Source organism: Ambystoma mexicanum, chromosome 4p, assembly GCF_040938575.1.
Source record: "Ambystoma mexicanum isolate Mex_15411 chromosome 4p, UKY_AmexF1_1, whole genome shotgun sequence".
Classification (NCBI taxonomy): Eukaryota; Metazoa; Chordata; class Amphibia; order Caudata; family Ambystomatidae; genus Ambystoma; species Ambystoma mexicanum.
The window spans coordinates 169,947,487-169,974,236 of NC_090927.1; the positions used below are offsets into that span (position 1 = coordinate 169,947,487).

Consider the following 26,750-nt stretch of genomic DNA (forward strand, 5'->3'; position numbering starts at 1 on the left):
CTGGGAAAAGTTTTGTCTAGACTTCATTGGAAGATTTAAGAATACTCGCATGCCCAGAGAACCCGTTTAAACTTTTTCCTTCCTTCCTTTAGCCCTTCCTTTCTGCAACCTCAGAATCTGCAAAGTGTACTAGTGATATATAAATGCCATTACTCTCCTTGTGAATGAAGTCACCTCCGGGTGTACGAAGTGTGTAAAAAGCATCTCTAAAGAGAGTATCTACTAAACTTATGCTGATTCTGGAAAAGTATTTTAAAGTATATTTGATTGCTCCCTATATTGCCCTTTTTAAAGAATGCTTACTTAAAAACTGATGTTAAATAAATAACTAGTTATAAGTAAAACCTTGAGTGTAAGTTTTACTTGGCTACTTGTATTTGTGAATTTCATTGCTACAACTCACATTTACCCCTCTTGAGATATGCCTGGCTGCTCAGTCACACTACCAACTTGTGTAGTACAGACATTACCAAAAGATGGGTTACCCAATACCAAGCAGATAAGTGTTGTGTAGTCTCACACAGTGACACTAGTCCAAATCTTACCTAAGATGGGGTACACTTCTCACACGCTGACACGACACAGATTCTCTTTCGCCTTAATGTTCCATCTTCTGACCCCCCCCTCACAAACTGAAAGACTGAATCTGCGGTTGGCGACTGGATGGCCAACAATTGGCTTAAACTCCGAGATAAAACAGGTGGTCTTATTTGTTGGGTCCAATAATACAGGACAATCCCGGACGTGAGTACTGGCCCATCCCCCCCTTGGCCCATGCCCTGAACCTACCCCAGTAGTCAAGGGCCTAGGGATTAAAGTTATGTCCTCAGGCTCTTGAGAGGCCCACAGCTCTGCCAACTTGGATTCATCAAATTGAAAGTATTAAAAACGGCCATTTAGGACAAAGATTCTAACTGCATCCATCATGGGATCCCTAGACTATTGCAATGGAATTGATCTCGGCCAACCTGAGACTTTACTACAACAGCTACAGACTCTCCAGAATGCAGCTGCTTGCCTCACTCTGGGAGCTCCCATTCTCTCACACTCAAGACCTACTTCACTGTCTTCATTGGCTCGACTTAAGTTTCAAATCCTTTGCCTTGTTCACAGAGCCATCCATAATAGTGGGGCTGAATTTCTACGATCTAGGCTTGTGCCCTACAAGCCTAGTAGACATCTTTATTCTGCCAACCAATCGCTACTGAGTATTCCCAGATTCCAGCGGGCCAGAGCTGAAGGAAGATCCTTTACTGTTCTTGCCCCCATGCTCTGGAAAGCCATCTCGTTCAAACTTCGTAACATTCCAGAATAATTTCCTTTTCGAAAGAACTTGAAAACATTTCCGTTTTAGTCTCGTCGGTTTTTGAAGTTGCCTCCCTCGTCCCTCCCCTAGCGCCTTGATGCCTCAAGTCTTTGTTTGCGCTCTATAAATATACATACAACTAGTTAGGGATGGGCTTCTAAAGTGTTAGGCCTCTGTGAACATATTGCAAAGTATTTACTTGTGTTGGTTCCGTTTCATTTGTGCCCGAAACAGATATTCTGAAAAGTTATTACAAAAGTGTTACTTACCTTTGAAATGCATACTGCCATTCTGAAGGTATTACAAAGTGGTTTAATTACTGTGAATAATGCATTAGTTTTCCTAAAGTTACTTATTGTGTGTTATAGTAATTACCATTTAATTTTACTTTAGTGTCTATATAAAATAAACCATTATTTTTATATAACGCTTAGTGCGTCAGTGTTTCTTTGGCCCAGTGATATACTCAAGTTGTGTGTACCACCTACACCCCTGTTCTCCCTCCTAAAATAAGCCTGGCTGCTCAGCCATTGCTACCAGCATACTTGTGTGGTTCAGGCCTATATTAAGATTTGGAGCCCTGTGTCCCAAGTGAGAGTCTTCACAAGTCCTACCTAAGGTGGACTTTTGTAAAATCCCAACAGCCACCTACCATGGCGTTAGGTAAGATGTTCATAGTAATGATAAATCATCCTGACCTGTGTCAACCCCAGATCCTTTTGATTTTACTGGTGTATTAGTTTTCCTTATACCTCTGAGTGGGAACGTTTTCCCACACTCACAGAATCTTTTACTCTTTTTATGGGTGCCATTTTTAAGACTCCATAGTGTCTTAGTTATCCTCTGACAACTTTTTGGCAATACGTGCCTATTGTTGCTGGGCTGCCCTAGGGGCTCCACTTTTAACCTTCTCTGGCTAACTACAGTTCTTTTGGGTAAGTAAGGATCTTTGGATTCCTTTCACATTTTATTAGGTGGGACCAGCACCCCCCACCTTATGTGGAGTGCTGAGGGGATACGGAGTATCTCCTTTCACACTAAAACTGTAACAACTATGTTACAAGGGCAAACTTAACTTTAATGGCTTGTAGCGATGATATCTTTTATTAAATGTGTGCACCATTACCGCGGGCTGTGTGCACAGCCCCTGTAAAGTCACCCATGGGTGTCCATTTGACAAAAATGGACCTGGCCTTGTTTTTTCACCATTTTAGTGTTCCTTGTCCTTTCTTGTTGCTTCCCCCCCCACGACATCCAGGGTGGGAAATTCCTTTGTGCGATTTGTATTTTCGGCGGGAGCCCTGTGGACTCCCCACCCATGCTCCAGAGTGTCTGAAGGAAGCGAGGGAAGAGTCCAAAACTGCACAGCCCTGCGCGATTCCAGTTCAAAATGGAATGCTGGCTGTGAAAGGATTGCCCAAACCCTGCCCCCCCCCACAACTTTGAATGTTGCAAGGTTGTTTGATTGGCTTGGTCTCGAATCCGATCCTGGAAGCTGAAGAATAAGTCAACCACTGGAACCAAAACTGAAGAGGAAGATGAATTCACGGCTGAAACTATTTCCAGCGACTGGAGAGCCAGCTGTGTAATAGGAGCCTGCTCTTACCCTTCCTTCCAATCGACCTGGGGACTCTGAAAACATAGACCCAGAGCCTGGTGAGACCCACAAGACTCAAGAAGACATGCATTTTGAGCTATCCCACATCGTGGTGCAACCTTGCAGGGCTACAATACCTAAATACCCTGGGAGCTCGAGCCATTGTGCAGTGCACGGTGTTCCGAATGCTGAATCTCGCTGAAACTTCGTGTGCGTCCTGCTGGATCTCCAGAGACACTATTCCAGTCCGAAGACTCCCCTCAGGGTGCTGGTCCTTGCAAACGACAAGAATCCGCCCAGCGATATTCAGTCTTCTTCTGTGCTCCTGAAAAAGGCGCCAAATGCACAGAGCTGCATCCAGCCTGAGGAAAACCTTGCTTAGAGTCTTCCCACTGATTCTTCCAGCAAAAGTCCTTCCAGTGTCCAGTCTTCTGAACGAAGGAATAAAAGGACCAGGTTTTTGGCTACAGATCCTGAAGTAGTCGTCCTGCAAAATCTTTTGTGCTGAGGTAGTGTGCTGGCTTAGGTATTTACTTACCTTACGTCACTAGTGATTCCTGTGTATCGTGGAGGTGTTTTCTGTGATATGGAGGTCTCTCGCACAGTTCACCCAGGCCCACTGCTGGAATCCTCCTAGGGAGTCTTCTCCAACGTCCCTGGAACTTCACCTAACTCTAAAGTAAAATACTTACTTGTTTTAACAGTCTTCCTCTGGAACTCTGAACTTTGCCCGCAACTGGGCCCCATCTCACCCTGCCTACAGCAGGCTCCTAGACCACTACGCTCCCTCTTCTGCCTCTGAGAGAACTAATGTATTAGCACTGGGAAGGGCTGGATACTTTTAAGGGGTCTGCCTTGAAAACTAGAACAAGTGTTGAAAAGTGTACTTGCCTGTAAAAGAGTTAGTTGGTAACTTCAAACTGAGTGAATAGTTAAAAAAAAGTTATCACTTATCTTAGATATGTTCTGCCATTCTGAAAAGTATATATAGGATTTACTTACCTTGAATAAGCGGTGTGCCTTCTTAAATAAGTATTCTCAAAGTCTTACTTTCCTTAGAAACTGTCTCGCCATTCTAACAGAAATTAGATGAAAGGTTAACTTACTCACCTGTGAATTGGGTTCCCCTCTTCGCAAAAGTAATGCTGTTGGTTTCACTTTATTATTCCTGTTAAGATGATTGTATCAGTGTCCCCAATTGGATCTTGCTTCCCCTGACATGCTGTAAGCCTGTCCAGAATAAGTCTGCCTAGGTCATACTTACCCTTTTAGGTTGCTGGTAGCTCCTTACAAAAGTATGACGGTTTTACTTACCTTGCATAGCTGTGTGCCATCCAAAAATAAGTTAACCTGTTATTGCTTCCCTTAGTCTGTGAACTCAAAAGCAACTGTAATTGAATATTACACCCCAAGGTCCAACTCCCCTAGAATAACTTCTATCCTGAATCAGAGTTAAAAGTTTTTACTGTTCCTAGAATAAGTTTTCCACTATTCAGAAAAGCAGATTGTCAAGTTAACTTACTATGTGATTTCTTGCCGAGTGTCACGGTACAACTGTTAGGGCCTACTACCTTTGTATTACTGCAAGTAATCCGAACTTAACTATTGGTTTTGACTTCCCTAGAACTACTGTTCGGTGTTCCAAATAAGGCTATATGCTTTGGTATATGCATCGTCAAGCATAGTGTTTTGTTTTTACAACTGTGGTTATGTATAATGTGATGGTACTCATTTCCCCCAATATTTATCCGGGCCTACTTGTATTTAAATAAACCATTTTATTGTACAATACATAGTGTTTTGGTGTTTCTTTGGAACATTTGTATTACAATTTCTTTGTACTGACTCTACAGCCCTCTCTCCCTCCTCCAAGATAAGCCAGGCTGCTCGGTCTACGCTACCCTGAACTTGGGTGGTACAGCCTTATACTAAGAGTGGAGTCTTGTACTGTCTCAGTTGAATGGTGTTGATGAAGTCAATGGCTGGGCTTCAGTAAACTGTCCTAACAAATAGTATATTACACATTAGGTTTTACCTGCCTAGAATAGCTGTGTGCCATTCTTAAAGTATTCTGTAGGTGTAGCCAACCTTGGTCTGCCTGGTGCATCCTAAATTAGTGTAATACGTTATTGCTCCCTAGTCTGTGTTCCACTTATCGAAAAGCAACTGTAATTTATATTACACCAGAAGGTCTCACCTAGTATAACGGTCATCATAAATGCAGTTCTAGGTATATACTGTTCCTTGAATCTGTGTTCACTTTTTAGAAAGGTATCCTGGTAACATGGTTGGTCGATTATGCGATTCCTTAACCAAGTGTCACTGCATTAACTGACAGGGTCTACTACCCTTGACTTACTGTAAAGTAATCTAAAAGTAACTTGTGGTTTTACTTCCCATGAATAGGTGTGACCTATACTAAATGTGTATTAGGTCTGACTTCCCTAGAATTGTTAGGTATTTTGAAGAAGAATTATGCTTTGGTCTGTGTACCTTCAAGCATTGTGTTGTGTTTTTATAAATGTGTTTAGGTCTATGACCAGAACTAACCCCAAGACTTAACTTGACCTACTTGTATTTATAAGAAACCTTTATTTGTTAAAACCAGAAGTATTATAAGTGTTTGAATTGAATTCCTGGTATACTACAGGTTCCATGTACTTTCCTACAGCCCTCTCCCCTATCTCCCTCACAAGATAAGCCTGGCTTATCTGTCTACGCTACCATTTACTCAGGTGGTAAAGCCTTATACCAAGAGTGGAGTTTGTACTGTCTCAGTTGAATGGTTTTACTAAGCCCTAAATTGGACTTCAGAAAAACAGTCCCAACAGTAAGCTGAATGTGTTTTCTCCAAATTGCAAAGTGTGAGAAGACAGTAGTTTGTATATTGTATTATGAGAATAGGTTTGATATTCCTGGATACATGGCACACTGTCAATCGAACATTGTTTGGTACACACCCCTTGCACAGAAGACCATGTTATGTGGAGATACAAAAGCATTGTAATACAGGGAAGACTAGTTGATGTACTGTGTTCTGATACTTGGGTTGGGGTGTTTTGTGTCGTCCTGTTCTGTGGATGTATGCTGCTTTGAAAACTGCCATTAAAGACGCTTACCAACCTTAAGTGCGATATGGATTATTTGGTGAATGTTTCCACAACAAACTTGAATATTCCATCGCTACCCACTAGTCAAACTTAATAACCCTCCCTCGCTTAGAAATCCGGCAGAGCACAGCATAAAACCCAAACATAAAAAGAAACCAGAGACCCTCTTTGCCTCAGTAGAAAAGTGCTTGGCATTTTCCTTCTTCAAACATGGGAGAGTGGCTGAATCTAGTTTATGCGGGTGTGTGTCAGGGATGTGCTATTTGTCCACACTGTTACTGGTAAAGCATAGTGCTACAAGGCAACACTAGCAATTATTCTGGGGAAAGCCGAATATTTTTGGCTCAGCTCACAGATTTCTCCATGCTGATTATGTTAGTAAGAACAGTTTTATGTCCTTTGTCATAGTTTCAGCGACTTCATGGTGAACATATGGGCCAAGAGCCCCAGTTGCGATTTCAAGCAAAACACACCTAATGAGTGTTCAATGTACATGAATGTAATATTTTGGACTACAAACTAGGCCATATAAACATTTAAGAGTTCCTGGCTAATCCTTTGGAATAGGACTAGGAACACACCTGATTTGTAGACATGTTTTCGGATCTCATTAGCGAGGAGTAACTCCTGAAAAAAGAAAAGCAATATTATGCACCTTTCACATAAGCAATTTTAAGAGTCTAAACTAAAAATAAAGATCTCAAATAGTATTACTGTGATTGCTATTTTTAAAGTGTCATGCACACTGTTTATCCGTTACTCAGGTAAACATTATATCAGTATTGGTTTACAGTACAACTGCTTTTGTTCCAACTTTCTCATACAATTAAATATCAAAATCACATGTCTACAACCAAAGGCAACATGGGACCATTAGCTTAACACTGGATTTACTACTATATATATTCTACTCAGAGGACAGTGTAGTAAGGCAGTAATCAAATATACGAATCAGAAAAATAGTGACGCAAAACCTTTTTAACAAGATGCGATTGTGAGTCATTTCATGACAGCAAGAGGATATAATTGCTTTGCATAGCTCAAACTAGTCCGGTCTTCGAGTAATTATGGAAAAAACATTGCTCGGACAGGTTTCTGGGGCCACTGTTATCACCTCAGACACAAGCAACACATAGGCCATCAGATATTGCACATATGTCTGCCTGCTGCTACAACATGAGATATCAATGCCAGCACCAAGATTCAGGATCATTCACCATTTTGCTTAAAGCATTTGCAAAATGCAAACCAAACTAAGCAACACAACACTGTCCAATATTATTCTCAACATTAAAAACATTCAAATATATGCAGAGAAAAAAAAGTATAACAAATTAATACAACATGCAATAAAATGAAAATCTTAGCTGAAAAAAATATAAAAAACAGAACATGTTTTTGTTAAGAAAGATTTCTTTTTAGGCCACTTTCCCTCCATATTCTATGGACCCCCAAACGTTTTGCTTTTGTTTCTGATACGTCCTAACCTTTTACAGGGAAGTGAAGCCTTCATCACTTACCGTGGCTTTTGCTCATTTTGTTGCAGGGAAACTGATCAGTCCAGTACTGGGAAACTATATTTCCCCTTTTGTCTACCCACCTTTTTGGTAATTTAACAGTGCTGATAGAGTGGAATTCCTTTTTATGTGACAATTTCTCCACCTGTGGAGGGTCTGACTATCTGACTCTGCTGAGTGAGCGGGACTCTTTTTCCACACTCGTTCAAGCTTTTACTCTGTGTTTGGGATCGCGCTGTATCTTTTGGAATGATGCTTTCCTCCAACCTTCTATCTATAATGTCTTATTGCAACACACAGCACTTTCTGTGCAGTGTTCTTGGGAAGCTCCTTGAGCTTTCCCCTTTTACTTTTCTGTTTTCAGGGCAAGCAGATCCTTTTTATCCACTCTGAACCCTATTTTGTGGAATCAGCACACCCATCCTTAGAGTGCTGAGGGGGCACAATGTATCCCCCTTTTCCCACTTATTCTAACTTTGTAGTTACATTGGCAAGTTATCTGAGTGGCTGGTGGCAGTGGATATTGTTCTACCAATGTTTATGAACTTGTGTCGCAGGCTGTCTTCACAGCTGCAGCAGGGCACACAGGGTATACCATTCCCTTAAAATGCTGGGTGTACTTGGAAAGGATATGCACCATTCAAACAGCCAATAGTTGTCCAATCGGGGACAACTACAGCTTTCACATCTGCCCCAGTAGCAGACCTTCAGGCACCAGAGATGTGGACTGGGACTACAGAGTCCAAGGCCCCTTCCTGGGCCACACAAACCGGCTCACTAGCCCCTGAAAGCAGGAGTTTTCTTATAAGGCATTTCCTGGCCCAGGAGGCATGAAGGAGGCCAAACTAAAATAAGGCCAAAGAACACGTGAAAATCTCATGGCATAGCCGGGCACTAGCTAGGTTTAGTAGCATACAAGGTAAATAGAAATGTGCACAAGAAAAATAATGCAAAAACAGTGAACATTACGCTGCTGTCACTAGCTTGTCTTTAGACACATATACAAGTTACCAAAACTCCCATGTGTAAAAAGTTAAGGCGATACAAAGTATCCCCAATGAACTTCGCTGTAAAGTGAAGCGTGCAATGTAAAACAAGAATCCAAAAGGGAAGTTTTCCAGTACGGATTGTCTGAAGGACTAATCACTTAACCCATAACAAATGAGCGAAAGTGAAGCTGAAGGTATCATATGTTCCATAGTGTCTATGCCCTCTCAGTAATGTAGCTCCGCTGTTGGTGAATTTTTGATCTGTGTAAAATGGTTACACATGATACAAACCAATTTACATGGCTGGTTCCTTTTTAACCACCTCTTCCATTTTACAAAATGAAGTTTGGCTTTGCTTGCCTCGAAGACTTGATGACTGACATGACTATCCCTTGTCCATCTTTGCTTCCTGGATGCCTGCATCCTAGGACTGGGGGATGCAGATGGTCTCAAACTAGTTCTGACCAGCATATGCAGATGCCCATTTGGTATAGCGTGGATTCACTTCCTTTGTGAGAGTCCTTCCTGAGTGCATTGGTGTGTTTGTGGGATGATTTACCATTGATTGACCACCGCCCTTTGACTAAAGTTTGATGTTTGCGATTTGGTGTTGTGGTTCCAACTCATCTTCTCTACTGCTGAAAATTTGTACCAGCACTTCACGAAGGCCTGCTATGTGAGGAAGAACCAAAGCTCTGCACCAGGATCTATGGATATGATATGATATGGCATTTGTAACGCGCCTATACACAAGTGTTTCAAGGCGATGAGCCATTGAATCAGGCGGCAAAGCTTTGCCTCTCAACTATACTAGAAGTAACAGGCTATGGTGCACCTTCCACTTGATCCAGGGGATAACTGCGTCTTTTTAGGCAATAATTGATGTAGTAATCCTGTGGGCGACTACACCAGCCTTGTACTCTTGGTATTAGGTAACCCACCTATTGGTATAGGTCTGTACTACACAAGTTAGTAATGTGGCCGAGCAGCCAGACCCATCTCAGAAGGGGTAAATGTAAGCTGTAGAGCTGTAGCATCGAAATCCACAAATACAAGTATCCAACTAACACTTGCACTCAAGGTTTACGAGTAAAATAATTATTTATTTAACGGTCAGTTTTAAATGAGCATTCTTTAAAAAGGGCAATGTGCAACTGTTAGGGAGAATTCTCAGAAATGTGCCAATTCCTCTCTACCTTTGAGACCCCCAGCTCTTTTGCTGACTAGGACTTTTTCATTTTAACCTGGACAGAGTGAAGCCCTTTTTCCCACTCATGTATTTAATGTGATTTTAACTGTTTTTTTGTTTTTGGAGTCTGACAAACTGAATAGGCATCTTTTTACATGGTGTCACAGCACCTTCAGTGCAGTGGCACAGGGAAGTCTTTCAGATTTCCCCAAGGTTTGAATACCTTCTCTTGGATAAACTACTGCTTCCAAGAGCAGTAAAATAAAATTGACTTTTCTTACCATTGTAACTTTTCTAGACCCTGCATACACTAGTGTTGGAGGGGTTACATAGTATCCACTTTGTCTAGCTTCTCATGTATTTTTAGGTTACCCTTTCTTCGATGAATGGCTGGTGGCAGTGGTTTACGTTTTACTACCGTGTTGCATCTTTACCGCGGGCCGAGTACGCAGCTGCAGTAAAGCACCCTTAGGTGCCATTTTCGTCAAAATGGCACCGGTTGTCTTTTTTCACCATTTCTCTGTGGAAAGGTCCTTATTGAGATTTACTCTGCATGCCAAACCAGGTTTGGTCCCTTTCTTTGTTTCGTCTTTGGCGGGATTCACGAGTGAAGCCTGCCTCTTGCTCCAGGGTGTCTGGTGGGGGCAGGAAGTGAGGGAGGTGCCCGAAACTCCCTGTGCCTAGTCTCCTAGGAGACAGGAATGCACTCCTAGGTGATTGGCGGGCTGGCTGTCCTTGTCAGACAGCCACCCTGCTGGGTGATTGACAGCCAGGCTGGAATGAATGGGAGCAACCTGCATAAAAGGCAAGGCTTTTTGGCTTGGAAGGCAGAGTTGACCACTGGACGAAGGAATCCAAAGAAGAACTTTCAGAAGACACCTGCTGCATCTCCTGGACCGTTGGTTTGCCCGGTGAAGCCCTGCTGCTGTGCTGAAACTAGCGAAGCCCTGCAAGGACGAATTCTCCCCTTGAGTCGGTGGGACCACTCAACGCCAAAGTAAGCCACCTGGACATCCCCTCGAAGCTGGTTGCACTTCCACTGCAGTTGCTGCTGGAACCGAAGAGCTCGGAAGAGGAACACCAGTTCTTGGTCAACTTAAAAGCAACGCACACAAGCTCCTGGAAGTTCCACTGGACACCCAGGAAGCAGGACTGACCAAGCCTGAGCCACCTCAGAGTGCTGGACCTTAGATGCAAGGAAAGCTGGTCAACAGCCAGGAACCGCAGTGGTGCTCCCAGCGGTAGACGCGAGGAGCTGAAACACTGAATTGCCACTTGTTTGAAGATTGCCGGTTGTTAGGGAGAATTCTCAAAAATGTGCTAATTCCCTTCACCTTGGAAACCCCCCGCAAATTTGCTGGATTTTGAGGACTCGATTTTGTTTACCTGGAAAGTGTGTGAGCCTTTTTTCCCACTTTCATGCATTTTGATGTATGTTTGGATTATGGAGTGTTAAGATGACTCCATAGGCATCTTTTCATGCGCGTTACACAACACCCTCAGTGCAGTGACAAAGGGAAGTCTTTAGACTTCCGAAAGGTTTAAATACCTTCTCTGGCACACACTACTGTTTCCCAGAGAATGTAAGGTTAAATTGACTTTACTAGTCTTTTTAAATTAATAGACCCAGCACACACTATCTTCCTATAGAGTGCTGGGGGGGATACCTAATATCCCCTGTGTCTAGAAACTCATGCAACAGTCAAATGCTACCCTTTTCTATCGAAATGGCTGATGATTTTTCCCGACCGCGAAAATCTAAAGCTAAAGATCGCAGGAGCCATGTTTTTCAAGATGGTGCGTTAAGCCCCTTTGTTTAAACAGGTCCTGGTTCCCCCACCCCCCCCATTTCTTTTTGGAAAGGTCCTTCTAGTGTTCCTCTCTGCATGCCAAACCAGGTTTGGTCCCTTTCGTTTCTATGCCTTTGGTGGGCATCAGGACTGAAGACCGCCTCTGGCGTCAGTTTCTTGGATGGGCAGAAAGTGACGGAGGTGCCCGAAACTCCCCTTGCTTAGTCTCCTAGGAGACCCAAATGCACTCTGGCGTGATTGGCTGCCTGACTGTCCGGCAAGGACAGCCACCCTGCTGGGTGAGTGAAAGCTAGGCTGGAATGAAAGGGAGAAAACTGTTTAAAAGGAGAATCTCTTGGACTGAAAAGCCGAGTCGACCACTAGAATGAAAGAACCGAAGACGAGCTGGAGGAGGACTGCTGCTGCAACTCCTGGACCGTTGGTTTGCCCAGTGAAGCCCTGCTGCATGTCCGAATTGCCAGGTTCATCTCGACAGAGAAGCCCCTTCAAGGACGACTTCTTTCTTTGAGTTGGTGGGACCAGTCAACGCGTAAGCCACGTGGATACCATTGTCGGAGCTGGTTAGGACTGTCTGCATTTTCCGACGATCCCTTGCAGTGCAGGAGTCCCCCGACGTCCTCCCTCTTGTCCCCACGACTGAGGCTCAGGAATGGTGAGATCTGCAGGAACCGCCAGGAACCAACGTCTTCAAGCTGCATCTTTTGCTTCATATTAAGGTACTGTGCCAATCCAATTGAGAGAACGCCTCTCTCGCGGTGAAAGTTTGTGGAACTTTCCCAACTTGCAGGCCTAATCAGCTTGTGACACACCATATGATTCTTTTTCGTGCAAACTACTTCTGAGAACCTTTGCAAAGACTTTACCGTTTACTTCAAGAACTGCTCTTTCCTATGCAAGACACTAGTCCATTGACTTTGGCCTAGGCCTATTGAACTGAATCGAGTCCTCTAGTGAACAAAAACTATTTGCACTGCCTAAGAAAGTATTTGCGAACTATTCTGCTAACGTCTGCCTTTTTACTCCCAATAAAAGTAACTGAAATGCCATTTTGCTCCTATTTTAGGGGAGCCTAATTTGTTCAGAAACCCATTGGTTTGATACCGAAGTGTGTTTGTGTATAATATTAAGTGGCCTCCATCTAGTGAATGTTTTCTAAATGATTGTGTAATAAATGTTTTACCAAGAAACCTTGAGTGGGTCTACTTCAACCACTGTGATTGTAAGACCTGTGTGTAACCTCTTGTACTGCTCACATTCCCTTTTGAGATCAGCCTGGCTGCTCAGCTCGCTACCAAAAACTGTAGTACAGACTTATACAAAAGGTTTGTTTTGCTTACGCCTGTAGTCCTAATTGTATGTGGTGGTCCCAGAGGGTACTGCATGCAATTCTGCCCAACACTGGTTGCTGTTGGTAACCATCCCATTGCAGTGCAGGATTCCCCTTAAGTCCTCCCTGTTGTCCCCACGAATGAGGCACAGGAACAGAAGTCGTCTGCTGCATTTTCTTCTAACTAAAGGTACTGTAATAAGAGAATTTACCTCTTGCTGTAGATTTGCTTCTACTCTTCACAAGCCTAACATCTTGTGGCCCTAACATTGATTCTTGCTTTTCATCAAAGACTTCTAAAAACATTGTTCAAACACTTACCTGCAAGAAGTGCTTCAGCCTCAGGTTTTTGCCCATTGACTTTGGCTTAGCCTATTTCACTTAAAGACTCTTCTCTCCTGACATTGGAGAGGGCTTAAAAGTATTTTTCCTGTTTAAGAATATTTGTGATCTCTTGTTTTTTCTAATAACCTTTTCTTTGACACTCATCTCAGTGCTATTCTAAATGCTAACAGTAATATATCAATGTCCACAGTGTCCTAACTATTAAAGTTGTGCGTGCGTGTGTGTGTGTGTCATCCCCAATGGGTGTTTGCTGATTTAGAAACTAAGTGTGTATTTTGAAGGTATTTGTGTGTTGCTGTTATATTGCTCCCTTCTAAAGAAGGCATATATAAATGACCGGTAAAATTGTTCTATCAAGAAACCTTGAGAGAAAGTGTTTGTTTGAATACTTGTCATTGTGAATCTTTGTGTAACCACTCTACAGCTCACAATGACCCCTCTTGAGATGGGCATGGCTGCTCCACCACACTACCAACCTGTGTAGTTCAGACTTCTACCAAAGGATGGGTCCTATTCCCAGGAGGCGGAGGTTGTTGTAGTGCACCAAAAGGGTACTACCCCAAAATTTGTACCTAACAGCAACAATACAAATACACTATAAAATACTTTCTCAGAATCAAGGCAAAGCAAGTAGATACTCTTTGAAGAAGCTTAATAAATGCCTTCCCACACCCCAAGGAGACTTCACTAACAAGGACAGTAATGGCATTTACATATCACTTTTGCACTTTGTAAATTCTGAGGTTGGTAAAAAGGAAAAGGGTAGAGGAATTAAAAAGGTTAACAGGTTTTCAGAGCATGTGAGCACTTTAAATCTTACAATGAAGTCTAGATACAACCTTTCCCAGCAAATATTAGCTATAAACCAATGCACCATCTATGAGGGGCAGTTAGAATCAAATCAATGGACTAGAAGAGTCTGCAGGGAGCCAGGACAGCCACAGTCACTTTGGAGCAAAGTCTAAGGAGCTGAGGCACTTCTCAGAGAACAAAAATCTTGCAAAGTTAGAGAGTTTGTTGAAGAAAATTACTGTTGGGCCACAAGCTGTTAGGCTTGTGAAATATAGAGCTCCAAGCAACTCTAGAAAAGCAGCTACTGCAAGTCTCATGTGAGAGGAGCAGAACTACAAAGAGGCAAGTACCACTTAGTCAGAACAGTACCTTAGGTTAGAAGGGCATCCAGGTGGCTTCTGTCCTGGGTGCAGTGTTGCAGATGCTGTGTTCCTGGGTCTCAGTCGTGGGGACAAGAGGGAGGACGTATGGAGGACTCCTGCACAGCAGTTCGGAGGTCGGCGGCAGCTACGGGCTCTTCAGTTCAGTGGCACCTTACTGTTTCATCTACCGACAAATAGCACCACTGCGGATCTTGGACACTTGATGGGCCTCCTTCACTCCTTGAGTCTAGCACTTTGGTGAGGTGACTCGAGCTTGGGTTGTCCTGCTTCAGGGGGGTCCTCAGGATCTTCCTGGAGCTTCGGTCTGGCTTAAAGACGTTGCACTAGACTACGGATTTCTCAAGGCCTGGCACTCTGTTCCAGCAACAGCAAAGAAGAACAGCCAGTTGGGGAAGGTCCCGCCAGCAATGTTCGTCTTGGGGTTAGTTGGCCCCACCAACCCAAGGGAAGAAGTCATCCATTCCAGGGCTTCTCTTGTCGATTAGGAAAGGAGCTTCTGCACCGCAGCAGGGGTTCATGATTCTTTTGTCGGATGTTTCTTCCAGTGGTCGACTGTTTTCAGTCCAAGCCTTTTATGTAGGGTTCTCCCATTCATGCACAGCCTAGCTGTCACTCACAGCAGGGTGGCTGTCCTGCAAGGAGAGCCAGCCAGCCAATCAGTAGTGCTAAGCAAGATTGGATGTAGTAACACTGTGGAAGACTACACCAGCCTTGTCCTCTTTGCAATAGGTAACCCAACCTTTGGTATAGGCCTGTACTACACAAGTTGGAAGACTGACTTAGCAGCCAGGCTGATCTCAAGAGGGGTCAATGTGAGCTGTAGGGTTATAACAGAGATTCAGAGTAATAGTTATTCAAACACTTATACTCGAGGTTTCTTGATAAAAATAATGATTTATTAATTTAAAAGTCAGTTTTAAAATAGGCCTTCTTTAGAAGGGAGGAATATGCAATACTTAAATATACTTCAAAAATATGTCACTGCAGTTCAGTTAGTAAATAAGTAGATACCCTTTTGGGATGGCAAACACTTCCTACACCCTCAGGTGACTTCAATTGCTAGGACACTGGACAATTATATATCACTTTTTACACTTCAATGCACAACTGAAGTTACGGCAAAAATGAAAAGGTTAGGGAAGGAAACAAAGGTTAAAAGGTTTCTCAAGGGTATTACCCAAATTGTTCGAACACAATTGTTCGAATTAGCTAATTAAACGAAAGTTGTAATTAGAACAATTGTAGTTCGAACAATTTGTATACAACCTTCTCAAGCGAGGTAAGCACTTTTCAATCCCCCAATGATATATAGGTTAACCCTTTCCAGCTCTACAAGAAGGGCATGCATGACTTTTTTGGAGGGACATATCAAAACAAAGTCAGAGGTGAAGAAGAGTCTGCGTGGAGACAGGACAGCCAATGTCAATTGAGCAAAGTCTAGGGGAGCTGAGGCACCTCTTAAAGATAGGGCAAACGTCTTGCACAATGTTAAAGAGTTTTGTTGTAAACAGACTCACTGTTGGGCCACAAGCTGGGTGGCTTGTGAAGGGAAAAGCTGCAAGCAACTCTGCAAAGGGCAGCAAATGCAAGTCTCCAGTGAGAGCAAGCAAGCTACACAAAACAAGAAATAAGTACCCCTAGTTACACAGTCCCTGAAGAAAAGGTTCCAGCTGGCTTCTGTTCCTATTGTAGTCCTGCAGAGCCGGTTGTTCCTCGGCCTCAGTCGTGGCGACAAGAGGGAGGACGTCTGGGGACTCCGGCACTATGGTTTGACGTCGGCGGCAGCAAGGGGCACACTTCAGATCAGCAGCACTTTGTGGCTTCAGCTACTTGCAAATAGCACCACCGCGGTTCTTGGACACCTCGTGGACTTTCCTTGCTTCTGGGGTCCAGCACTCTGTTGAGGTGGTTCAGGCTTGGTTAGTCCTGCTTCGTGGATGTTCGCGAGAATTCTCAGAAATGTGCCAATTCCCTTCTACTTTAGAGACCCCCAGCTCTTTTGCTGGACTTTAGGAATTTTTATCCTGGAGAGAGTAAGACTTTTTCTCACTCTCTCGTGTATTTCTTTGATTTGAACTCTTGTTTCTTTTGGTTTTGGAGTCTGACAAACTCCATAGGAATCATATTTTTACACTGACACACAGCACCCTCAGTGCAGTGTCACAGAGAGGCCTTTGGATTTCTGCTAAGGTTTAAATACCTTCTCTTGGATAGACTACTGTTTCCAAGAGCAGTGAAGTGAAATTGACTTTACCTACATTTTGTAACGTTCTAGACCGAGCACACACTATCTTACAATAGGGTGCTGGAGGGGTTACTTAGTATCCCCTTCGTCTAGTGTTAGGGAGAATTCTCAGAAATGTGCCAATTCCCTTCTACTTTAGAGACCCCCAGCTCTTTTTGCTGGACTTTAGGACTTAATTTCTAACCTGGAGAGAGAGACCTTTTTACCACACACTCGTATATTTTTCTGTGACTTGAACTCTAGTTTCTTTTGTGCTGGAGGGGTTACTTAGTATCTACTTTGTATAGTTTCTCATGGAACATTTTATGTTACCCTTTCTAGAATTAATGGCTGGTGGGAGTGGTTTACTTTTTCCTACCATTGTGTGTTTTTACCACGTGTTGGGGAGAATTCTCAAAAATGTGCTCATCCCCTTCACCTTAGAGACCCCTACAACTCTGCTGGATTTTGAGGACTCGATTTTTTACCTGGAGAGAGTGTGAGCATTTTTCCCACACTCTCTCATATATTTTGATGTGTTCTACCTCCATTTTCTTTGATTATGGAGTCTAACCAACTCCATAGGCATCATCTTATCATTTGTGTCATAGTACCCTCAGAGCAGTGGCACAAGGAAACCTTTTCAGGCTTTCCCATGGTTTAAATACCTTCTCTGGGATGAACTACCGTTTCCCAGAGTAGTTAAAGTGAAATTGACTTCACTAGTCTAAATTCCTAGACCCAGCTCACCCTATTTTACAATAGAGTGCTGGAAGAGCTACTTAGTATCCCCCATGTCTAGATACTCATGTAGCAGTCAAATTCTACCCTTTCCTCTCAGAATGCCTGGTGGCAGTGGTTTTACAAAGAACTACCATGATTTTTCCCGACCGCGAACTATTCATAACTCCGGTAAAGTTAAATCGCGTGAGCCATGTTTTTCACGATGGCGTCTGATCCCCCCTTTGTTTAAACAGGTCCTGGTCTTTTTTCACCCTTTCTTTATGGAAAGCTTCTTCTAGAGCTTTGCTCTGCGCCCAAACCAGGTTTCGTCTCTGTTTCATCGCCTTTGGCAGGCTTCAGGACTGAAGACCGCCTCTGGCGCCAGAGTGTCTGGGGTGGGCAAGAAGTGAGGGAGGTGCGTTAAACTCCTGTGCTTAGTCCCAGGAGACCCAAATGCACTCTGGCGTGATTGGCTGGCTGACTGTCCGGCAAGGACAGCCACCCTGCTGGATGAGTGGCAGCTAGGCTGGAATGAATGGGAGAAACTGGATAAAAGGCGAGTCTCTTGGCTTGGAAGGCAGAGTCGACCACTGGAACGAAAGAACCAAAGACGAGCTTGAAGAGGACGGCTGTTGCAACTCTTGGACCGTTGGTTTGCCCGGTGAAGCTCTGCTGCAGGTCCGAATCGCCAAGTTCATCTCGACAGAGAAACTCTGCAAGGGCGACTTCTCCCGTTGAGTTGGTGGGACCAATCAACTCGACCCGTAAGCCACCTGGATACCATTCTTGTGGCTGGTTGTATTTTCCTCAGAGTACTGCAGGAAACCAAACAACCAGGGAGAGGGACACCAGTTTGTTCTTTACTACAGCAACCGGAATTAAAGATTTGCCAAGTACCAGCTTTTTCGATCAGTCCCTGTGCAGTGCAGGAGTCCCCCGACCACCTCCCTCTTGTCCCCACGACTGAGGCTCAGGAACAGCGAGATCTGCAGGAACTGCCAGGAACAGAAATCTTCAGCTGCTTTTTTTTTTCATTTGAAAGGTACTGTGAAACGAGACAGAGTACTTACCTCTCGCGCTGAAAGTGCTTGAAACCTTCGCAACTAGCAGGCCTAATCAGCTTGTGACCCAACGTATAATTCTTCTGCTTACAAACTACTTCAAAGAAATTCTACAGAGACTTTGCCGTTTACTTGCCAGAACAGTTTTTACCTATCCAAGACTCTAGCCCATTGACTTTGGCCTATGCTATTGAATGGACTCTTTGGTTGAACTCAAAGTATCCGCACTGTTTAAGAAATTGTAATTCTTTTATGTTCTAAACCTATTTCTTTTTGCTCCTCCTTCAAAGTATTCTGAATGCCATTTTGCTCCTCCTCCAAAGTAGTTTAAATGCCTCAGAAACTTAACGAGTATATTATTGAAGTGTATTGATGTATGATATTTAACTGCCTCTTTCTAGTGAATGCTTCATAACTGACTGTTCAATAGTAATGAGTGTAATGAGTGTAAGTTTATTTGAATACTTTTGATTGTAGACCTCTGTGTAACATCCCTACAGGTCACGTTCCCTCTTGAGACAAGCCTGGCTGTTCAGCTCCACTACCAAAAACTGTAGTACAGACTTCTACCAAAGGTTGGTTTTGCTTACACCTGTTGTCATAGTAGTGTGTAGTGGTCCCAAAGGGTACTGCATACAAACTCTGCCTAACAGACTCCTCACTCACTTCCTGCCATCACAGACAGCCTCCTGAAGATAAAAATCACAAAGGAATTTGCCGCCCTGTATGTCAGGGGAAGGAACAAGGAAGGACAAGACACACTAAAATGGCAGAAAAAGACAACAAGAAGCCATTTTGGTAATATGAGTACCCATGGGTGCCTTTACCGGGGCGGTGCACACAGACCGCGGTAAAGGTGCACCAAATTAATGAAAGGTATCATTGCCACCAGCCATTAAAGGTACGCTTGTCCCTGTAACAGAATTCTTACAGTTTTAGTGTGAAAGGGGATACATTGCATCTTCCACTCCACATAAGGTGTGTTCTGGTTTCACCAAATATGTAAAAAGGTACCCAAAGATCCTTTCTACCCTTGGGAAACGTATTTAGCCAGAGAAAGTTAAAAGGGGAGCCCTGAGGGCAACCCAGCAACAATAGGCAGTATGTGCCAAAAGTCGTCAGGAGGATAGAACTAAAAAGACACTATAGAGTCTCTAAATAATGACACCCATAAAAAGAATAAAATACTGAGTGTGGAAAAAGGTTCCTACTCACTGAGGTATAAGGACAAATAATCCAGCAGTAAAAGCAAAACGTTCTGGGATTGACGTAGGTCAGGAAGATTAATATGAAAATCTTAACACTGACCCCTTGAAGCAAGCATGACATTGACACTGGCAATAGTGTACCTGTTAGAAGCAGGGGCTACATGATGTCAGATAATGAGAGGAATCACATAAAAGAAGGTCAATAAGATACTTGACCTTTGAGTGATTGAACATTCCACAAGTCAATGGGCTAGCCCCGTTGTGTTTGTACCAAAGGCAGGCACTTAGATTCTGTGTGGACTATAGGGCATTAAATGCAGTCACCAAGACTGATGCTCATCCCTTGCCAAGGACTGATCAATTAGTGAATTAACTGGGCTCAGCAAAATTCCTCAATACTTTTGACCCGACAATTGGTTGGCAAATTGCCATGACGGACCAGTCCAAGGAGAAGACCACATTCTCAACCCCCGAAGGCTTGTACCAGTTTAAAGGTCATGCCCTTTGGTTTAAAGAATGCACCTCCCACATTCCAGAGAATGGTTAACCATGTTCTGAACGGGTTAGAGAACCTCTGCATGGCATACTTGGATGGAATAGCAGTGCTTAGCCCTACCTGGGAAGAACATCGTGACCACCTGTGACATGTGTTGAAGACCCTTCAACAGGCCAATCTGATCATCAAAGCACATAAATGCCAAGTTTGTCAGAGTAAAGTGGTCTACCCTGGTCATGATGTAGGAAGAGGGGAGATCAAGCCCTATCCAGCAAAGTACAGGCTGTACAAGACCGGGCCCCTCCAACTACTAAACTCAAGTAAGGGCCTTCTTAGGACTCACTGGTTATTACATGAACTTCATTGAGAACTATGGGACTATAGCTTCTCCTCTGAATAACCTATCCTCTCTCAAGTACCCTCAAAAAGTCAAGTGGAATGAGGACTGAAAAATCCTTCCAGTGGTCTTCCTAGTCCAAACTGATGCTTCCAACATAGGGATAGGAGCAGTCTTGAGAAAATTTGAAAGCAAAAGGCAGGGAGCACCCCATCTGCTTCATTAGAAGAAAATTAAAAGATAGGGAAACCATTGAACATGAATGATTTTCCATTGCGTGGGCCCTGAATAAAATCAGACCATACCTCTATGGAAATACTTTCAAGATTCAAACGGACCACCAACCCTTAAGGTGGCTGATGCAGATGAAAGCAAAAAACCTAAAATTGCTCAGGTGGCCCATAAACCTACAAAGCTTTGACTTCACTATTGAGCACAGGTCAGGTACCCAACAAAAGAATGCTGATCGTCTCTCCAGAAGGTATGACTGACTGATCAAGAGACCCATCAAGGAGAGGCTTAGATCCTCTGGTCCCTAGTTTGGGTGGACGAGTGTTAGGGAGATGTATGTGTGTATGCTTCATCCCCTCTCTTAGTGAGAACCCCCAACACTTTTGCTGGACTTCTGGACAGGTTTCCTTCAACCCTGAATGAGTGGAGCCTATTCTTTGTAGTCTACCTGTACTATGGAGTACGTCTGCTCCATAGCTCTTAAAAACATCTGTTTTTACTAATGCAGCATACAGCTCCTTATTGGCAGTGTTGCTGTGGATACTTAGGGTCCTCCTTTAAGATTCTTTTTCTATATCCTCAAATACCTACATCTCTCCTAAAACTGGCACACACCACCTTCAGTGGAGTGCTAAATGGATACCTAGTATCCCCCCCCACCCGCCTCCCTGCTACTGTGACTTTTTAGTCAATCTCCTGGTGATGGCTGGTGGCAGTGAAAGTGTTCTGCCAACTATTGTCTATTTATTCTGCAGGCTATGTACATAGCCTCGATAGTGCACAATAGGGTCACCCAAAGTACCAATTTAGGGCCTCCCTTCTTTGTTGAACTTACTAGCGTGATTGTTCTTTGTTAGCCCTTCTTCTACCATTCTGGGAGGGGGAGGTCTGTGTGTGTTTTTTGCCTTTGGCGGGAACCAGTAGGTATCCCCTCCAGAGTGTCTGGGCAGGCAGGAAGTTTGGGAGGAGTTTTCACCCCCTGTCCTTTGTCTGCCAGAGTGCCTGAATAGGTCCAGCTCCCACAGGGGGTCTTGCGGATGAGTTAGTTGGCAACTTTAAACTCCAAAGAGTGTATTATTACAGAAAGCCATTACTTACCTTAGTTATGTTTTGCCATTATGCGCAGTGTATATATAGGATTTACTTACCTTGAATAAACTGTGCCTTCTTAAGTATTCTCAAAGTCTTACTTTCCTTAGAAACTGTCTTGCCATTCTAACAGGTTTTATCTTACTGGTTCCATGTCATTTCAACGTCTGATGTTTTTTCTCAGGGTTTTTTACCGCAGATATTTTAAGGAAAAAAAAACTAATCTAAATTTTATTTCTTTATTTTTGGGGGTTCCTCCCAAAATCCCCTTACATTTTTTGCTGTTCTCGAACACCCACACTCCATATATATATTTCGAACCCCCACACCCCCTAAAAAGTTTGATGAGTTTTTTTCATTAAACAACTGCAGTAAAAACATCCCACTATGAAAGAAGAAGTCGTACCGACATACTCACCTTTGAATTCGGTTCCCCTCGTCACAAAAGTAATGCTGTTGGTTTCACTTCATTATTCCTGTTAGGATGATTGTACAAGTGTCCCCAATTGGGCCTTGCTTCCCCTGACATGCGGTTAGCCTGTACAGAATAAGACTTTAGGTCATGCCTACCTTTTAGGTTGCTGGTAGCTCCTTATAAAAGTATAGTGGTGTTGCTTACCTTGCGTTAGATGTATGCCTTCCAAAAACAAGTTAAGGTATTGCTTTCATTAGTCTGTGCACTGAAAAGCAACTGTAATTGAAGATTAGACAAAAGGGTTTACTTACTGTAAAGACTGGAGGGGGTCTGCACTTCCGCTCTCTATATGGTAGAGGGGAGGCACAGAGACCCCTGCCAAGATTCTCTATTATGGTAACGTTTTGTTTATTTATTTATAATGCGCTCCAGACCCAAAGGTTACCGGGCGCAGCAGAAAGTATAGGCGAAGCTTACAATGTTACATGAATAAAATTTACAATGCATACAATTTACAATATTACATAAATGTACAGTTACAAACTTATACTGTGTTGAAGTAGTTACCAGGAGAAACTCAGAAATGTGCAGGAGTATACATTCAATATTAAACAGTTATAGGCATAATGAAGGTAGCTAATAGTCTATGTGCAATTGAGAGGGGTTAAGCGTACAGTGGAGTGGAATCATTCAGTGGCTAGGCATTGTTAACATTAATGTGTTTAATGAAGTTGCTTCTGAAGTGTGAGAAAGGTTGGTCTACTCTTAGATTGGGTGGCAAAGCGTTCCACAGGTTGGCAGCTGTCACAGGGAAGCTGGTACCACCAATTTTGGCAAGTCTGAATCTGGGTACTACCAGGCAGTTGGAGTTAGCAATTCTCGTAGGTCTATTGGACGTTTTTCTTTTTATTTTGTCCGTCAACTAACTGGGGGCAGCATTGTTGAGAGCCTTATGGGTTAAGGAGATCATTTTTAGATGGATTTTATTGTTGGTAGAGAGCCATTTGTGTTGCTGCCTAATAGAGGAGATGTGCTCCCTTTTCTTTATGCCGAGTGCAGCTCTAAGAGCATTATTTTGTAATGTTTGGAGTCTTTGGGTGGTGGCTTTGTTAGCAACACTATAGAGGGCATTGCAATAGTCGAGTCGGGAAAGTATTAGGGCTCTCGCCAGGATTAGTCAACTGTTATTGGATAAGAAGGGCATACCTGCTCTTATCAGTTTGCAGGTGTAGGCTGTGGTAGAGGCGAGGGAGTTAACCTGTTTAGTGAAAGACATGGTAGAATCGAGGTAAAAACCAAGTGTTTTTACCTCCCTCGAGACTTTGATCACATTTCCATCAATACTGAAAGCAGAGTAGTCCGGGCCCAATTTGTTGATGTTGGCTTGTGTGCCCAGAATGATCAACTCTGTCTTATCATTCAGGCAGAGACCATGGGTTGCCATCCATGCCTGAATGATGAGATACACTCTGTTCACCAACTCCATGTCCTTGCTATGATCCCCGGAAAGCGGGTAGAGAATCTGTGTATCATCTGCATAGTTAGTGTTGGTGATACCTAGATTATCCAGATCATCGAACAGAGGTTTGGTGAAAATGTTGTATAGAGTAGGGGAGACACAGGATCCCCGAGGGACTCCACATGTGATAGGTATGGGGTCTGCTGCTGCCGATGGGGGAAAAAACTCATAGTTCTCTCACTCAGAAAGGATTCTATCCAACTGATGGCTTGGGAGGAGAAGTGAGCAGCAGTGTCCAAATGTCTACAAAGGACCTTATGGTCGACAAGATCGAAGGCAGCTGAGAGATCTAGTAAGAGGAGGAGAGCTGTCTTACCGTGAATTCTCAGTTCGTCTATTTGGGTCTTTAAATCGATCAGGGCAGTTTCCGTTCCGTGTAATGGGCAGAAGCCGGATTGTCTGGCTCCTAGTAGCTTATGCAGTTCAAGGTGTTTTTGAATCTGCGTATAGGCCACTTTGTCCAAGATGAATGTAGTCGAGCAATCATGGCCTAGCTTCTCGGGAGGTGATGCGGGCTGGTTCTTAAGTACAGTGTAGTCCCCAAGCACCCACGAAGGAATGTCCACACACTATCGGTTAAAACACACTCTTTATATAATATTCAAAGTCACATACACGATAACTCACTTTGTGCTCCAAAAATCAACAATGGTAAATATGTACAATTCTAAAGTGGTACCACTAACGTTATTAGATCTTATTAAAGTGCATACAGTCAGGATGACACACAGATCAAAATAAAGAGGAAACCAGCAGTAGAGAGGAAGGAAAGCAGGATAGTTGAGCAATAGGCAGAGTGCTGGTAACTACCGTTAAACATAGCTCTGGGTGGAGATCCCCCCCCCCCAACCTGGGCAACCTGTAGAAGAAAGATACAAACCCAGTCCATATATTCTTCACCCTTTAACTTCCCAATAGTTCTGCAAGCCCAAAGTAACTTGGTGTTGTAGCGTTCCGCGTCTGAGAAATCAACAACCCTTCTCGAGTGTCCTCCCTTTCAGGCAGGAGTCACGGGTCGAATGTCCGACGGAGGACAGGTCGAGCTACGGTGGTGAAGTGGCCGCGTCGTTCCTAGCGGTGTTCGTTGACTGGGAAGCGTAAACGTCCTGCCAGGAAGAGGCGTGCGGGGCACCTCGGTGTCGATAGTTCTGGACCTCAAAGAGTTGAAGAACTGTGGCCCAGCAAGGGCGTCGAGTCTTCGGCGTCTGTTGTCTTTGGGTAGCGGGAAACCCACCGGTGGATGCTCCGACGGTCAGGCCATTTCCAGCAGGATACAGCAGCGACGATGCGGACGAGAGCGTCCTTGGATCAATGAAGTTCTTCGGCAACGGGAGCACAGCGGCTCCGGTCCGCGGCAGTGGCGGACAACAGTCCAGGCGCTTCTCCTTGGAGTTCTGCAGCAGTCTCCGTATCGGGTCAGCAGCCTGTCGAAGGTCTGTCTACCAGGGAGCTTAGGCAAAGATCAGCTGTGCACGATGGTCCCTCGTGGCTCGGGAAGAGGGCGCCTTGCCAGGTCCTCTCTGGGTCAGTTCTTGAAGCACAGCAGTTTTCAGATTGCGAAGGAGTGCAACAGCAATTCTTCTCGTGCAGCAGGGCTCAAGGTTAAGCTTCACTCCAGTTACTCGTCGTAGTGGACCTCAGCTTCTGAACACGATTCCTAGCAGTGAGAGGGCCCCAAATATACTGTTGATCTCCCATCCATTCCGCTGGGCCGCACTCAAGCATCCAATCACGACTACGGGCATTCATGCAGGCAGCCAATCAGGCACACGAGGTACTCTGCCATTCACTTCTCTCCAGACACTCACAAGAAGTTATGCGTATTGGCACAAGTACCGAGCCATTCAACACTCCAAGCTGCATTCATACCGGTTTCGGGCAGGGCTGTCTCAACCACCAGATACTAGACAGTCACAACATAGAATGTATATTAGTCACACGCTCCATTCACCCAGGTCCCACCCACAGGCGTACTCCCAACATACGGTCGTTGAGAAGGCTCCAGCCAGTCTGGTCGGCACTTCCCCACACTACCATATACGGAACTTCCACCCCACAGCCAGTCAGGGGGAAGGGACAGAGGCAGGGCTTCCCGGGACTTCGGGAAGATCAGGCTAACAAGTCATGGAAGGCAAGAGACCATGGGGGCCATTTTGTCTCCATCAGGAATCTACCGATTCCAATGACAGGGCCTGGGCATCCCAAAATGGAGGATGCTCAGGGCACCAGTCATTTCAGCACGGAGCTGCCACCAGCCCATACCCTGCTCTGTGGGTCACACACAGGTGCCCAAAAACATACACTAGGGGCACAAGGTTGTACCCCTACCCATGTGTGCCATAAGGGTATCCCACGAGTCCGTTAACCAAACCAAAAGGAGAGCGAGCTGCACCGCCAGGAGTCCCACATGAACTCCTGCACGGAAAACACGACAGAACACACGATAAAAAGCAGTAAAGGAAAAGGATACGGTGGCCCTGTCCCTCAGATGCATTTCCAGCATCACACTTACCTTGAGTAAAACTTATCCCAAAAGAAGTTATAGGATCTTACTGTGTCTAGAATAAGTGTGGCACTATTCTGCAAAGTATATTGTCCAGTTGATATTACTATGTTATTTCTTGCTGACCGTCTTGGTACTGTTAGGTTTTGCAAATTAGGTTATATGCAAATTAGGTTATATTCTTTGGTCTGTGAACCTTCAAGGAGTGTTGTGTTTTCCTATAATGTGTTTATATGATCTGTGATAGTACTTTCCTCCCCGCGAACACACAAGATTGATCTGGGCCTACTTGTATTTAAATAAATCATTTATTTTTTACCATGCATAGTGTTTCTTTGGACCATTTGTTTTACGATGTCTTTGTACTTATTCTACATCCTTCACTCCCTCCTAAAATAAGCCTGGCTGCTCGGTCTATGCTACCCTGAATTCAGGTTGTACAGCCTTATACTATGAGTGGAGTGTTGTACTGCCGCAGTTGAATGGTTTTACTAAGCCCTTAGTTGTACTTCAGAAAAACTGTCCTAACAAAAAGCAACTGTAATAGTATAACCGAGGGTTATCCTGAATGTAGTTAT

At 44.0% G+C, this 26,750-nt stretch overlaps 1 protein-coding gene across 2 annotated transcripts in view; it reads right to left on the bottom strand.

The window, feature by feature from the left end:
* The window catches only part of CCDC25 (coiled-coil domain containing 25), a 217,652-nt gene that overhangs the window by 33,084 nt on the left and 157,818 nt on the right, over nucleotides 1-26,750 (bottom strand). For both annotated transcript variants that reach the window (XM_069605626.1, XM_069605625.1), the window contains exon 8: nucleotides 6,595-6,640. In XM_069605626.1, the coding sequence (XP_069461727.1) occupies nucleotides 6,595-6,640 (46 nt within the window). The remainder of the gene's footprint in view (nucleotides 1-6,594; nucleotides 6,641-26,750) is intronic.